This window comes from Melanerpes formicivorus, unplaced genomic scaffold (genome assembly GCF_026170545.1).
Source record: "Melanerpes formicivorus ecotype bairdi unplaced genomic scaffold, bMelFor1.0.p_v2 SCAF_49, whole genome shotgun sequence".
In the NCBI taxonomy this organism is placed as follows: Eukaryota; Metazoa; Chordata; class Aves; order Piciformes; family Picidae; genus Melanerpes; species Melanerpes formicivorus.
The window spans coordinates 1,674,152-1,688,350 of record NW_027142401.1 but is presented as its reverse complement, the minus strand read 5'-3'; the positions used below and the strand labels follow the sequence as shown (position 1 = coordinate 1,688,350).

At 42.4% G+C, this 14,199-nt stretch overlaps 1 protein-coding gene across 2 annotated transcripts in view; it reads left to right on the top strand.

Moving 5' to 3' along the window:
- Positions 1 to 14,199, top strand: part of PRKD1 (protein kinase D1) — a 162,077-nt gene that overhangs the window by 115,523 nt on the left and 32,355 nt on the right. For both annotated transcript variants that reach the window (XM_068160307.1, XM_068160308.1), the window contains 2 exons: positions 11,286 to 11,496; positions 13,543 to 13,620. In XM_068160307.1, coding sequence (XP_068016408.1) covers positions 11,286 to 11,496; positions 13,543 to 13,620 — 289 coding nt within the window. The remainder of the gene's footprint in view (positions 1 to 11,285; positions 11,497 to 13,542; positions 13,621 to 14,199) is intronic.

Genomic DNA, 14,199 nt, shown 5'->3' with positions numbered 1-14,199 from the left:
AGTGGGAAACTCCCGAGTCCAGGTTCCAAAGTGAAGGTCATACATAATTCTTACACTGAAGAGTAAACTTAGTTAACATTAAAATATTTTGATACAAAAGTGGCCTTTTCATTTCCTAGACATGATTTCAGTACATTGGTTGGACTGAAGGCCTTTTCTACTAGTAGTGACACACTTTAACTTCACTTTTGGAACATTGGCAGTTTGCTGGAGTGATGTAGAAGAAAAACATTTTCTTTTAAGCTGAACAAGCCTGATCTTTGACTTCTCACCAGCCATGAATACCTAGTATCATAGCACAACATAGCAGCTTTGTTTCAGAATATGGTTCCATTTCTGTGGAAGTAAATATGAAGAATCTACAGCTAACTTACAGCCATATCACAGAACTGTCAGAACTAGGTGATCCTTGGGGTCCCTGCCAGCCCTCCTGCCATGGGCAAGGACACTTTCCACTAGATCAGGTTGCCCAGAGCCCTATCCAGCCTGGCCTTAAAAACATCCAGGGATGGGGTTTCTGCCACTTTCCTGGGCAACCTGTTCCAGTACCTCACCACCCTCATGGTGAAGAACTTCTTTCTGACATCTAATCTGGAAGAAGTATCTAAAAAAGTATCAAGCCTAAACAAGAAACCAATATTGTTTTAATACATACTTCTTGACAAAGGCTGTCCTCTTCAGCCTGCAGGATGGATTTTCCAAGCTTGGTTGAAGTTTTGAAAGTTTTTGAAACTCTGACATATTGGCATCTTTCCCTGGAAGCATGTATTTGAGATGTAGAGAAGAGTACATTTAGATTAGATGTTGGGAACAAGTTCTTTACCATGAGGGTAGCAGAACACTGGAACAGATTGCCCAGGGAGGTAGTTGAGGCCCCATCCCTGGAGATATTCAGGGTGAGGCTCAACGGGACTCTGGGCAACCTGATCTAGTTGAGGATGCCCCCCTGCAGAGGGGGTTGGACTAAATGATATTTGGAGGTCCCTTCCAACCCAAACCATTCTATGATTCTGTAATTCTATGATTCTAAGAGTAGGCTTGGCAAATGTTTCTCTTTGAAGAAATACTACACAGTTAATCTAAGGGATATTTTGTTATGGTGAAATGAAGGTTATCAGAGCCAAACATTGATCTCCTTGTAGGAAATAACTTTATTTCTTCCTAGAGCACATAGGTTCTTATTTTGATGTGCCCCAGAATTTCAGCTTCACAGAACACCTGTAAAAGAATACGAATCAGCATATATATAGAACAAGGGGTTTGTAATATCTAAGATATGACTGGCTAGAAAGCAGCCCTGAGGAGAGAAACTTGGGGGTGCTGGTGGACAAAAAGCTCAACATGAGCTCTCAATGTGCACTTGCAGCCCACAAAGCCAATCAGATCCTGGGCTGCATCAGGAGAACTATGGCCAGCAGGTCAAGGGAGGTGATCCTCCCCCTCTACTCAGCTCTGGTGAGACCCCACCTGGAGTACTGTGTCCAGTTCTGGAGCCCCTATTACAAGAGGGATGTGGAGGTGCTGGAACATGTCCAGAGAAGGGCCACGAGGATGATCAGAGGGCTGGAGCACCTCTCCTCTGAGGACAGACTGAAGGAGTTGGGGCTGTTCAGTCTGGAGAAGAGAAGGCTCCGAGGTGACCTAATTGTGGCCTTCCAGTATCTGAAGGGGGCCTACAGGAAGGCTGGGGAGGGACTTCTCAGGATCTCAGGTAGTGATAGGACTAGGGGGAATGGAATGAAGCTGGAGGTGGGGAAATTCAGGCTAGATGTGAGGAGGAAGTTCTTCCCCATGAGAGTGGTGAAACCCTGGAATGGGTTGTCCAGGGAGGTGGTTGAGGCCCCATCCCTGGAGGTGTTTAAGAGCAGGCTGGATGAGGCTCTGGCTAGCCTGATGTAGTGTGGGGTGTCCCTGCCCATGGCAGGGGGGTTGGAACTAGATGATCCTTGTGGTCCCTTCCAACCCTGACTGATACTATGATGTTTTTATTTTATGGATGTGTGATTAGTGGATAGTGATGGGTTACACTAAATTGACAGCAATTAAAAGTAGTAACAATGGAGGAAAAACAAAATCATGTTTCTTCAGAAAATATGCTAACCATCTATGTTTTTACTTTAAAATACATTTGTATGACACAATAGGATTTTATTTCTTTTTATTTTATATGAGTTTGCATTATTTTGGGAAGTTTGGGTTATTCTTCTGCAAGCAGTGAACGCTGATCTGTTAAAGTCGTTGTATGGACACACTGCAAGTGATTTTACAGAAAAAGTCTAGCTGAGCTTTGCATTTAAAATAAGACCTCTGTGTCTCCCAGGGCACAGGTAAGTGGAACAGTCCAGAGTTACTTACATATTACCTTTGCTTTTTGATGAAGATTTGAGAATTTTTTTTTGTACTAAATCAGTGGAAATTTAAGTGATTTTAGTTACAAAGACCATTTGTGTATCGCTGGCTGAATACAAAGCACCAGGTGTTGCCTGGCTCTGTAGATTTGTTATAAGCAGAGCTGGCTTGAGGCTTTTCAGCTATATATAGAAAAGTGATTTTGCAAAAGTAGGTCAATAGAATCTCTGGGAGGGAATCATGTTGAGGTGTAGGTGGCCATTTTCTCTTTCTCCCCTTGGTGCTCACCTCTTAATACAGCTGCTTGTTTCTCTTACTGTACTGAAATAAGGAGTCCTTGTTTCCAGTGACTCAAGTATTTCCCCTGGATGAAGCCTTCCTTTTCCACACTCAGACAGAAGATGCATCTCGTTTTCCTAGGTGCCTCCCCAGCTCACTGAACTGGAAAAATGGAGCCCTTGAGGGAAGGGTTAAAGAAGAGTTAGGGTATTGCAGCTGAGAGCATCTTCCTGCCTTAAGCCAGTTGCAATTAGTAGGAACCCTTTTCTAATGGCTAGAGTTCCTTAGGCTGAACAGCCTCAGAGGTGAAAAGAGTATTTCCTCTTGAAGAAGGACACTCAAGTTAGCAGTGAATTAATACCACACATCGGTGTGTTCTACTCTCTCACTCCCAAGTTACCCTTCCATGCCCCAGTGGCGTACGCTGCACGTTCCTCTCTGTCCTATGGGAACTTATTTTCAGCGTGTTCATCTGTTTAATAAACACCCCCATGCTGTTCTGATATTTTTGGAGGTTCCAACACTAGATGTTGTTTAAAAGTAATGAAAGTGTAGAATACAGGCAGTGGACTAAACCAATCCCAAGTAGTGTTTACATTGACTTAGAGCCAGATCCACCAGGTGAATCTAGGGTCATGCACTGCATAGAAATGAGACTCAAGTACTCAGTGAATCTGCCACTGAGAGTTAATTATTTAAACAGGAATTTGAGTTAATCCCACTACCTCTGAGGTGTATATATATCTACATTATTTATTTATTTATTGTTTTACTTTTCATAGTTTCATAGTTTCATTCAGGGTTGGAAGGGACCACAAGGATCATCTAGTTCCAACCCCCCTGCCACGGGCAGGGACACCCCACACTAGATCAGGCTGGCCAGAGCCTCATCCAGCCTGCTCTTAAACACCCCCAGGGACGGGGCCTCGACCACCTCCCTGGACAACCCATTCCAGGGCTTCACCACTCTCATGGGGAAGAACCTCCTCCTCACATCCAGCCTGAATCTCCCCACCTCCAGCTTCATTCCATTCCCCCTAGTCCTATCACTACCTGAGATCCTGAGAAGTCCTTCCCCAGCCTTCCTGTAGGCCCCCTTCAGATACTGAAAGGCCACAATTACGTCACCTCGGAGCCTTCTCTTCTGCAGACTGAACAGCCCCAACTCCTTCAGTCTGTCCTCATAGGAGAGGTGCTCCAGCCCTCTGATCATCCTTATGGCCCTTCTCTGGACACGTTCCAGCACCTCCACATCCCTCTTGTAATAGGGGCTCCAGAACTGGACACAGTACTCCAGGTGGGGTCTCACCAGGGCTGAGTAGAGGGGGAGGATCACCTCCCTCGACCTGCTGGCCATACTTCTCCTGATGCAGCCCAGGATCTGATTGGCTTTGTGGGCTGCAAGTGCACATTGAGAGCTCATGTTGAGCTTTTTGTCCACCAGCACCCCCAAGTCTCTCTCCTCAGGGCTACTCTCCAGCCAGTCACTGCCCAGCCTGTATTTGTGCCTGGGATTGCCTCGACCCAGATGCTTTTGTACAATTATTTAAAATACTACAACATACTAAGAGTGAAAAACAGCTCAGAAAAAAATATTTGAAATGCTGTTCCCCTTGTTCTAAAAGGACTGAAACATCTCTGCTATGAAGATAGACTGTGGGAACTGGGGATGTTCAGCCTAGAGAAGACACTCAGAGGACTTTACAGTTGCCTTCCAGTACCTGAAGAGATCCTACAGGAATGCTGTAGAGGGACTTTTCATAAAGGTGTCTAGCAATAGAACAAGGGGGAATGGTTTGAAACTAAGGGAGAGTAGATTTAGAATGGATCTTAGTAAGCCTACAAGAAGGCTGAGGAGGGACTTTTTAGGGTGTCGGGGAGTGATAGGACTAGGGGGAGTGGAATGAAGCTGGAGGTGGGAAGATTCAGGCTGGAGGTGAGGAGGAGGTTCTTCACCATGAGAGTAGTGAAGCCCTGGAATGGGTTGTCCGGGGAGGTGGTTGGGGCACTGTCCCTGGAGGTGTTTTAAGACCAGGCTGGATGAGGCTCTGGCCAGCCTGATCTAGTGTGGGGTGTCCCTGCCCATGGCAGGGGGGTTGGAACTAGCTGATCCCTGTGGTCCCTTCCAACCCTGACTGATACTATGAAGAAGTTCTTCAATGTGAGGGTGGTGAGACTGGAACAGGTTGCCCAGGAAGGTTGTGGATGACTCCTCCTCCTTGGGTATGTTTAAAGCAAGGTTGGATGAGGCCTTGAGCAGCCAAGTCTAGCTGAGAGGTGTCCCTGCCCATGGCTGGGAGGTTGGAGTAGATGATCTCTTAAGGCCCTTTCCAACACAAGCCATTCTAAGATTCTGTGATATTCAGAGTCTAACTGAACCCTGAATTACAACATTGTAAGGTACATAAAGTAAAGTTGGAGTAGTTTGGCTTACCTTACACACTGTGCTGTCATAAAATAATAATAGACCCTGTACTAGCTGCCATGCACTAAATACTGTAGGGATGAATTTCTTGTGACTAATTCAAACTACATTAGAACATTTCTGACCTAATTTGCCCCAATATGATTATTTCAGTAGTTCATTACAGCTAGATGAGATGTAGAAGATGATCAAGTTAAAAGATGTGTATTTAGGAAAGCATTAAATTCAGTCAGTTGTGAGCCTAATATCTTCCAAATATCTAGGAAGATAGGTACAAGAGAAAATGGTAAACAGATTAAGATGTACCTGTTCTGAAATCTCATGTGCCATGTCTACTGATGTTTTTGAATACAACTTGTTTGTGATCCCTTAGAGAGGTTTTATGGATATTTGATTCTTCAGTTTGGAAGAGGAGAGAGATTTGGGTTGTTGTTGTGCTTGGGTAATTGCCACCTACTCTTAAGTCCTCTATTTTGTGTTCAGGAAAGACTATACAATAGAGTTGTCAGGTTGTAATCCTTCATGTAAGTCACCATGGCTGAAACTGAAGGCTTGTTAGATGCTCTGTGACTGAACAGTAGGAATTCTGTAGGAGTGTATGGTACATCTAAGCAAACGTATACTCAGAGCTAAGTTCTTGTTCCTAAGTACTAACACAAGGGTTTGCACAGATTGAAAATACCAAAGATTGGCAAACACTGCAGCATGCATTTTACCATTGCATCTCTGAAGCGTTGTTCATGTTAGCACAGGGGCTTGTGAAGTGGTACAAGATCCCAAAGTGTGATTTGTATTTTGAGGAATAGGAGCAAGCAGCACATCCTTTTATCAACACTTAGCTGGCCTAAACACACTCACTGGTGCTTTCCCTTCTCATATACAAGTTTGTTTTTCTGTGTTGGTAATATCCTACTGCCCCCAGACTTCCTTTCTTTAGATAAGCCTCTCCAGGCTGGTTTGTCTAGACCTCCTCTGCCTAGTGCCAAAACCTTTTCTAAACCAGTGGCTGTGCTTAAGACAAAAGACCTACAGGTTTTCTCTGATTCAGTAAGGATGGTTTGGAGTCAGTGTCAAAAGGAATGCACTTATACAGGCATTGGGAAGGGAAAAAACAACAAAGGCAATATTCATGCATGCAAAGATTCCCTGAAGGGGTTTGTCTTGAGTTTTAACTTGTCTATGATATCTTTGTACCATGGTATGTGCCTTTTGGTTTTTCTTATTAGTTCTATGTGGAGAGCAGAACTGAGCTGCTGCACATAGCAGAAGATCAAGCCAAACCTTATATTTTTGAAGGAACTCGTATCTGTAAGATGCAGCAAGAAAATCTTTGTGCTGTGTAAGTTCTACTATGCCTGCTGGCACTAGCAAATCATTGTCAACAAAGGGCTTTTGTTTTGGGAAATCCTTGACTCGGAGAAGTCACACAATGACTGCTGAAACCCAGTAATCTTCTCTTATTACTTTACAAAACAAGGCAGGTTACAGACGGAGCATTCAAGCCACTGTCTGCTGGTATTGATGTCTGAGTAGAGGAACAGGCTACATAATAATTTACATCTGTAGATAGTTTAATATTAACAGCTTGTACTGAAGTAATTTCTTTGATGTGTTTACACATGTGATGCTGAAGTGTTTTTCAGACCATAGCTGTCTAACTATGGTGCTTGTAAGATTAAATCATGCACTTGACTTAAAGAGAAGAGTGTGAGAAGCCTCGAAAGACAACACAGTTGATTGCAGTCTAAGTGTGGTATTTCAGTGTATTTAACTGAAGATTTGTTTCTTTGAATTCACATAATTGCAGCCACATAGTTTAATTTGTAGAAGTAAGTCAACATTTGCATTGCATTAAAAATATAGTAGTTCCTGTGGTTACAGAGATATCTAGCACCTCATTTGACAGTAGCTTCCTGTGAAGAAATTGTATATGAACATATTAAGGCTTTTATCCTCTGCCTTCAGTGTAGGAAGGAAACACATGTTTCAACAAGTGTGCTTCAGCACTGAAAGTGAAGCTTCATGTGGACAGTTAGCACTGTTTGTTTTTTTTACAACACATTGCTCAGTTGTCTAAGTAATTTATAGAAAGTAGCTCTGTGGTGGGTTGAGGATCAAAAGAAACCCTAAAACTACCACAAGCTCATAATAGTTTCTTTTGTTAAGGCAAGCATTTCAAAATTACAGGAATACCTTTGTTGTCTCTGGTTGGGTTGGAAGGAATTGCTGAGGATCATCTAGTCCAACCCTGCCTGCTAAAACAGGTTTGCCAAGAGCACATTGCACAGGAACACATCCAGAGAAGGAGACTCTACAACCTGTCTGGGCAGCCTGTTCCAGTCACTCCCAAAATAAATAAAAGAATTCCTTTTGTTTAGATGGAACATCCTGTGTGCTAGTTTGTGCCTGTTGCCCCTTGTTCTGTCACTGGGTGACACTGAGAAGACACTTGGCACCATCCTCTTGATACTCTCCCTGTAGATATTGGTAAGCATTGATAAGATCCCCTCTCAATCTTCTATTCTCCAGGTTAAACAGCCCCAGCTCTCTCAGCCTTTTCCAAAATCACAGAAACACAGTGACAGAGGTTGGAAGAGACCTCTGGGGATCTAGTCCAACCCCCCTGCTAAGGCAGATTAACAGAAAAGAATAGGATGTGTAATGTGTTCTCTTCTGAGTGTAGGTTACTAACTTAAATGTTTCTGCAAGCATCATTTAGAGTAAAATGATTAAATGTCAAAATGTAAGTATTTTCATTCTGTCTCCTTGAACATGAAGCTCTTCAGTGCAGTTTTGTCAGAATCCCTGGGACGTTCTTTCAGTGGGACTCTTGAAACCTTTTAAAAGAAGTCAGGCAGACAGCAGTCTGGTTTATGTTTTAGGTTAGCCTGTGCAGCTGGGTTGCAGGAATGATCCTTGCCTTTGTTCCCAAGAGGCCAACTCTGCATCCAGGCAGACAGCCTTCTTGCTTCCCATCAGTCCTTTTAGTTCCTAAAGCTTCTTTGATTTCTGTGCCTGAGACAAATATATCTGGTGCTAGAAGACAGTCAAGCTCACTGAAGTAAGAACAGCTGTATCCATTGGCAGGCAATCAGTATTTACTTCCATTTCTTTACTGTGTTTTGCCATGGATATAGACAAGGTAAAAATGACAGGAGAGTTCTACTGATGTGTGAGGTACCTTTAGGGTAACAGTATTACGGAGCACTGTCTCTTGCCTGCAGTGACAGGGTTCTGTACAATGACTTTCTGCTTCTTGCTAGTGTGGACAAATTGTTGCATCCTTGAATAGCTTTTAACAAAGCTATAAATAAACCATGAGTAGATTCACTATATTCCAAAAATTGGAAGTAGTTGAACAAAGAGGGGCAATGCATCTGCTAGCAAAACACAAGAGTGAGCAAACATGGACTCTATGACATATCCTCATGGTTTAAAGGATAATTGAACTGAACTCTCTGGATGTGACAAGTGTGGCTTGGTTGGACATCCATACAGTTAAATATATGCACATGGTTTTTTCTGTTTGTTGTCACTTGGAAAGTCATATTCTGAGCTGTTAAAATATAGATTACCTTGCTGAGATGCTTGTTCTGAGGGACTGTTTAGTGTTTGGAGCCATGCAGGCTGTTAGTTTCCATGGTGTAATCCAGTTAAATAATTGTTTCCTGGGCAGTTTCCAGATTTGCTGAGTCAGTAGCCTGGCTGACAACTGGGAAAAACTAATTTCTCTAGGCACAGTGGCCAAAGAAGAAGGTGCTTTGTGGAAGAGTTTGTTACTTTTGTAGAAGAAATGGTATAGTTCCTGGTTATCTTTTCTTTCAGGGGCTTTAAATAGTGGCATGTGTCTGATGCTGGGAGTGGTAGAAGTTGAAGCTGAGGGCTATTGATGCATTTTGGAAGATACTGAGAAGCTTGTCATTGACAAGAGATTGGAGATAATCCTAAGCAGACATCAGAGGCTTGTTGAGTGATGCTCTGACTGCTGCTCCTATGAATTATCTGTCACCACCTTCCTTTCCATTGCTGCCTCTGAGCAGTGCAGAGTGTTACATTGCCTCCAGCTGGAAGAGGGAAGGAATGCAAGTCCAGTCTGAGCATGCAGGAGAGAGACCAGAACCATAACTGCTGATCTTTTCTAGTATGGGAGAAGGTGGAACTTAGCTTTACTTCTTACTTCACCTGAAGACGCTGTAAATGAAGAGTTGTGTAGCAGCCCAGTGCTTGCAGAATGGCAAGGAATAACTGAAAAACCTTTTGTGTACATAGAAAAAGCTGAGACAGATTTCCTGCAAAGAAAATGTTTAGGCCTACTTAATTTTGAGGTACAGGTGGTGAAATTGGGTTCATTTGTTACTGAGCTTGCTATACATTCTCAGTTTATTACTCTTAACAGAAATAGAAGCAGCTGTTTGAATATTAAGGTCACAATGAAGGCAAAGCCTGGATCTCCTATAGGTTCTTCTGCTATCAGAATGACTTCCAAACACCTCTTTCTTGCAGGATTCTCAGAGAGAAGCATACAGAAATGTATTTCTAAATAATCACCCTTCTCAGACAAAGAATTTCCTGTAACATTATTAGTTTGAAGGAAAACTATTGTTTTGAGGAAAGCCAATCTGAAGCTGCAGCTACTACAACTTTTTGAACAGTTCAGGCTCATTGGGAATTATTCATTTTCTAGCCTTAGATTATTTGCAGATGATGGCAAGAAGATGCTGAGTTTTAAATGATCAAGCTGCTTCTTGCCAGGTTTTTTTCCTCCTTTCCATGTTAGCTGTGAGTGTAGTTTGGCTGTTTCTCAAGGGCAACTCTTAGGAGAAGTTAGTTTCCTGAGTCAGTTGCTTCCTGGGGTAATTAACATAATTACACCTAAACAAATTTAGTAGAGAAAATAAGGTAGCTTGTTTCTTTCAGGGATTCTTTGCATTCCATAGCTTAGTCTGTGTACCTCATTATTTATATGTATATATATATATATACACACACACACATACACACATATATATATGCTCATTTAAATACCTATTTAATCTGTTTTGCATTATCTAAATGTGGTAAGGTTAGTGATTGTAAAAGTTGCAAATAAAGGGAAAGGAAATTACTAAATCTGTTTGGTATCAAAACCTGCATGCACTTTTAGATTAAGGTAATGATTTTCTTAATGCTTATGCAAAAGAAATAATACATACATAGAATAATACATAAAATAAACCAGGTTGGAAGAGACCTTCAAGATCATCGCGTCCAACCCATCAACCAATCCAACCCACCTAAACAACTAAACCATGGCACCAAACACCCCATCAAGTCTCCTCCTGAGCACCTCCAATGATGGTGACTCCACCACCTCCCCGGGCAGCCCATTCCAATGGGCAATCACTCTTTCTGTATAGAACTTCTTCCTAACATCCAACCTAAACCTCCCCTGGCGCTGAATACACAGTCCTTGGAAGTTACTCTTGATACAAAACAGAAAATGAAAGGTACAAATGGTTTGTGTTTTGATCAGAGCAGAAAATGCTTTTCTGGGCAATCTTCAGTGAATATTTTCATTTTGATCATTTTTTAATTTTTTTTTTTTTTAATTTTTAATATAAAATCTCATTTCATCCTCAGTGTGAAATGTATGTCAGTAGTGTTGGCAAAGGTATTCATAGTATCATACTATCATAGCATCAGTCAGGGTTGGAAGGGACCACAAGGATCATCTAGTTCCAACCCCCCTGCCATGGGCAGGGACACCCCACAATAGATCAGCCTGGCCAGAGCCTCATCCAGCCTGATCTTAAACACCTCCAGGGACAGGGCCTCAACCGCCTCCCTGGACAACCCATTCCAGGGCTTCACCACTCTCATGGTGAAGAACCTCCTCCTCACATCCAGCCTGAATCTCCCCACCTCCAGCTTCATTCCATTCCCCCTAGTCCTATCACTACCTGATATCCTGAGAAGTCCCTCCCCAGCCTTCTTGTAGGCCCCCTTCAGATACTGGAAGGCCACAATTAGGTCACCTTGGAGCCTTCTTTTCTCCAGACTGAACAGCCCCAACTCCTTCAGTCTGTTTTTCCGAAGCAGTCTGAGGAGGATTATGTTGCACATTCTATTAATTTGTAAAAGCACATGACTTTTTCATGACTTACTGTTCTTGAGGTGAGTATGCATATGACCCTCTTAAAAATGAATAAACCATGGTCATGTGAAATGTTCTTTTTATGTGTTTATTTCACAGCAAAAGACACCTTCGGAATCTTTCACCGGGCGAGAGAAGAGATCAAATTCACAGTCCTACATTGGACGACCTATCCAGCTAGACAAGATCTTATTAACCAAGGTTAAAGTGCCTCACACTTTTGTCATCCACTCTTACACACGGCCAACAGTTTGCCAGTACTGTAAGAAGCTTCTCAAAGGGCTTTTTAGACAGGGTTTACAGTGCAAAGGTAAGTAAATGCCCTTTAGGAACATAAAAGCTAAGCATAGTAAAATTAGCAAATTAGCATTTGAGTAGTTACTATATAACCCTTTTAATGATTTCTTCACCACACTGTTCAGGTCTGGGCACATGTACCAATGCATTGGATTAAGCTGGAAGCAAAATTGCAGTAACAGTTGTTCTGCAGGAGCTGGCTGTATGGCTGCTCATTCTTCCCCTGTGATGTACCTGTAGTAGCTTGCATCTTTTTCATTGAGGTGCAAACTGTCTTGTGTTTGGCACTGGGTGAGCCTGTGCTCACAGGCAATTGCAGCAGAATAGTTCACACAAAGGGCTGTGTTCTTACCTTCATTGTTTTCAGTCTACAGTCTTAGATTCACAGATTCACAGACTGCATCACATTGGAAAGGACCATCAAAGATCATCTTGTCCAGCCCTGCTGCAGTGAGGAGAGACACCTCCCACCTGGATCAGGTTGCCCAGTGCCACATCAGGACTGATCCTGAATGTCTCCTAGGACAGGGCCTCAACCACATCCCTGAGCAACTTGTTCCAGTATTTCACTACACTCATTGTACAGAAATTCCTCTGCTAGTTCAACCTAAACCTACTCTGTTCCAGTTTAAAACCATTGCCCCTCAACCTATCACTAGAAGCTCTTCTATAAATAGTCCTTCCCCAGCCTTCCTGTAGGTCCCCTTCATGTTGCAGTTTGAATTGAAGCATGTTCCTGAGTCCCAGCAATGCAGAGTTATGGGGAAGTTGTGATAGAAATAAAATACGATGAGCTTATATGAGAATGTTAAACATTTTTTCAATTGACTAATGTGCTTTCAACTCCCATGGTGTTGTGCCTTAGCTGGTGCCAAAGTGAATCAAGCCTGTTGGACTGGAGCCTAGATTACTGGCTCACTTTTGCCAGCTTGAGTGTCCATAAATACAAAGTGTTGTCCATGCTGTGTTGTTAGATAACATTGCCTAACAGATGCTTAAAATCACTTTCCTCCCATTAAAGCAAATCATGATGATCATACAATTAATCAGGATACTTTGTGTTACTTCTTTGAACTATCAACCTTGCAAAAGCTCAAAGCTGTATTCATTTAACTTGGGATGTGCTGCTGATGTGATTTTAGTCAAGCAAAATCTCTGTGAAGGCATCACCTCTTTCAGCTCACATGGAATCCCAGTGTTGAAGCAATTATTAACCTGTTTTGGCTGTTTTTTAAGTATTTAGCTACAGTTTGGTACTTCTGAACCTCACCCAGTTGTGGTAGTTTTAGGATATGCCTTTGAAAATTTTTCACAGGCAAAGTTAATGTTGAGGGACGGGGGGAAATTTCAATCCACCACACCAGTTAACTAATTACAAGGACACAGACATCTTTAGTGTATTTCTTCCTTCCTAACTCTTTGATTTTCCAGGTGTGTTACTAAGTTATAACTCTTAGTTTAAGCCAAATGTGTTCCTAAGCCAAAAGAAAACAGTTAAGATGACAGCTAATGAAGTGCTGCTTACACATAGGAGAAAAGTATAGGCAGAGTGAAATAAAAATAGCTGGAAAATAAGGAAGGTATTGAAGGTCTCAAGAAGTTGCTCAGCAATGCAAAGAACAAATATTTTCTCACTTAAAATTGTTGGCTGTGTTTCTGCTGTTTCAGTTTTCAGTCTTCAGCATTCTATTTGTCAGGCATTTCAGCTGTAGTGTATACACTGTAACCTGATCTGCTTCTTTCACTGGAAAAAGCAGCTCTGGTTTTCCAGGCAAGTGCTCAGGTCTTTTGCTTGCTTCCCTGGAAGAGGTGAGCACACACTTCAGCTGCAGCTAGTGCCTCAGTAGTGCTTTGCTTTCCTCTTCTAGCATTTTTATCTTGTCCCTTCCACTGGCAGGTGGCATGAGGCCCAACTAAGGAATGCGCCCTGACATGTAAACTCTGTGTAAGTGGGGTAGGATTTGACATTTATAGGCTGGATGGCAGGGAAAAGTATAATTGTCCCTCAGAAAAGAAGTAATTTTACTCTATGCCTTTTTTGTTCTTTTCTTCTTCCCAGACTGTAGGTTCAACTGCCACAAACGCTGTGCTCCAAAAGTACCAAATAACTGCCTGGGAGAAGTTGCCATTAATGGGGGTAAGTTGCCTTAACAGTTGTTCTGTCACTGTTTAAACCAACAGTTAAATGCAAGAGAACTGCAAAACTGAGCCATGCACAAAGACATGTTTTTCCCTTGCTTGGGAGGGGTCTTCCCTCTGCAATATTTCTGTTGTATGTTGAAGTGTGGGAGGGAGGAACCCTGTGAGTGGCTCATACCCCAGTGCGTGTGTATTCCATATAGTTGGCACTGAGAGATTCATTGAGGGGTGGGAAGGTAGTGTTTGTTTTAGGATAATCTTCCTGAGAAGGAAAAGTATACCTCGAAAAACTGAGAAGGCCCTCTAGGAAAAGATTCCTGCTTGCTGTAGGTTTCAAACTAACCATATCCAATGCCAGAAATAAAAGCTTGGATATCTGTTGGTTTTTTCATGTGCGTGCTGTTGATTTTGTGTCAAGTGCAGGAATGTATAGGGAGGCTTGACAGACGGTACTGGAGGAAAAAAGAGTGGCTGTAGATGAGTTGTTGATTGCCTTGAAAATGTCACTTTTCTGTGTGATAAGGGAATGAGAAGTGTGGTGAAGTGTGCAGTTTCTGATGCGTATTTACCACATTAA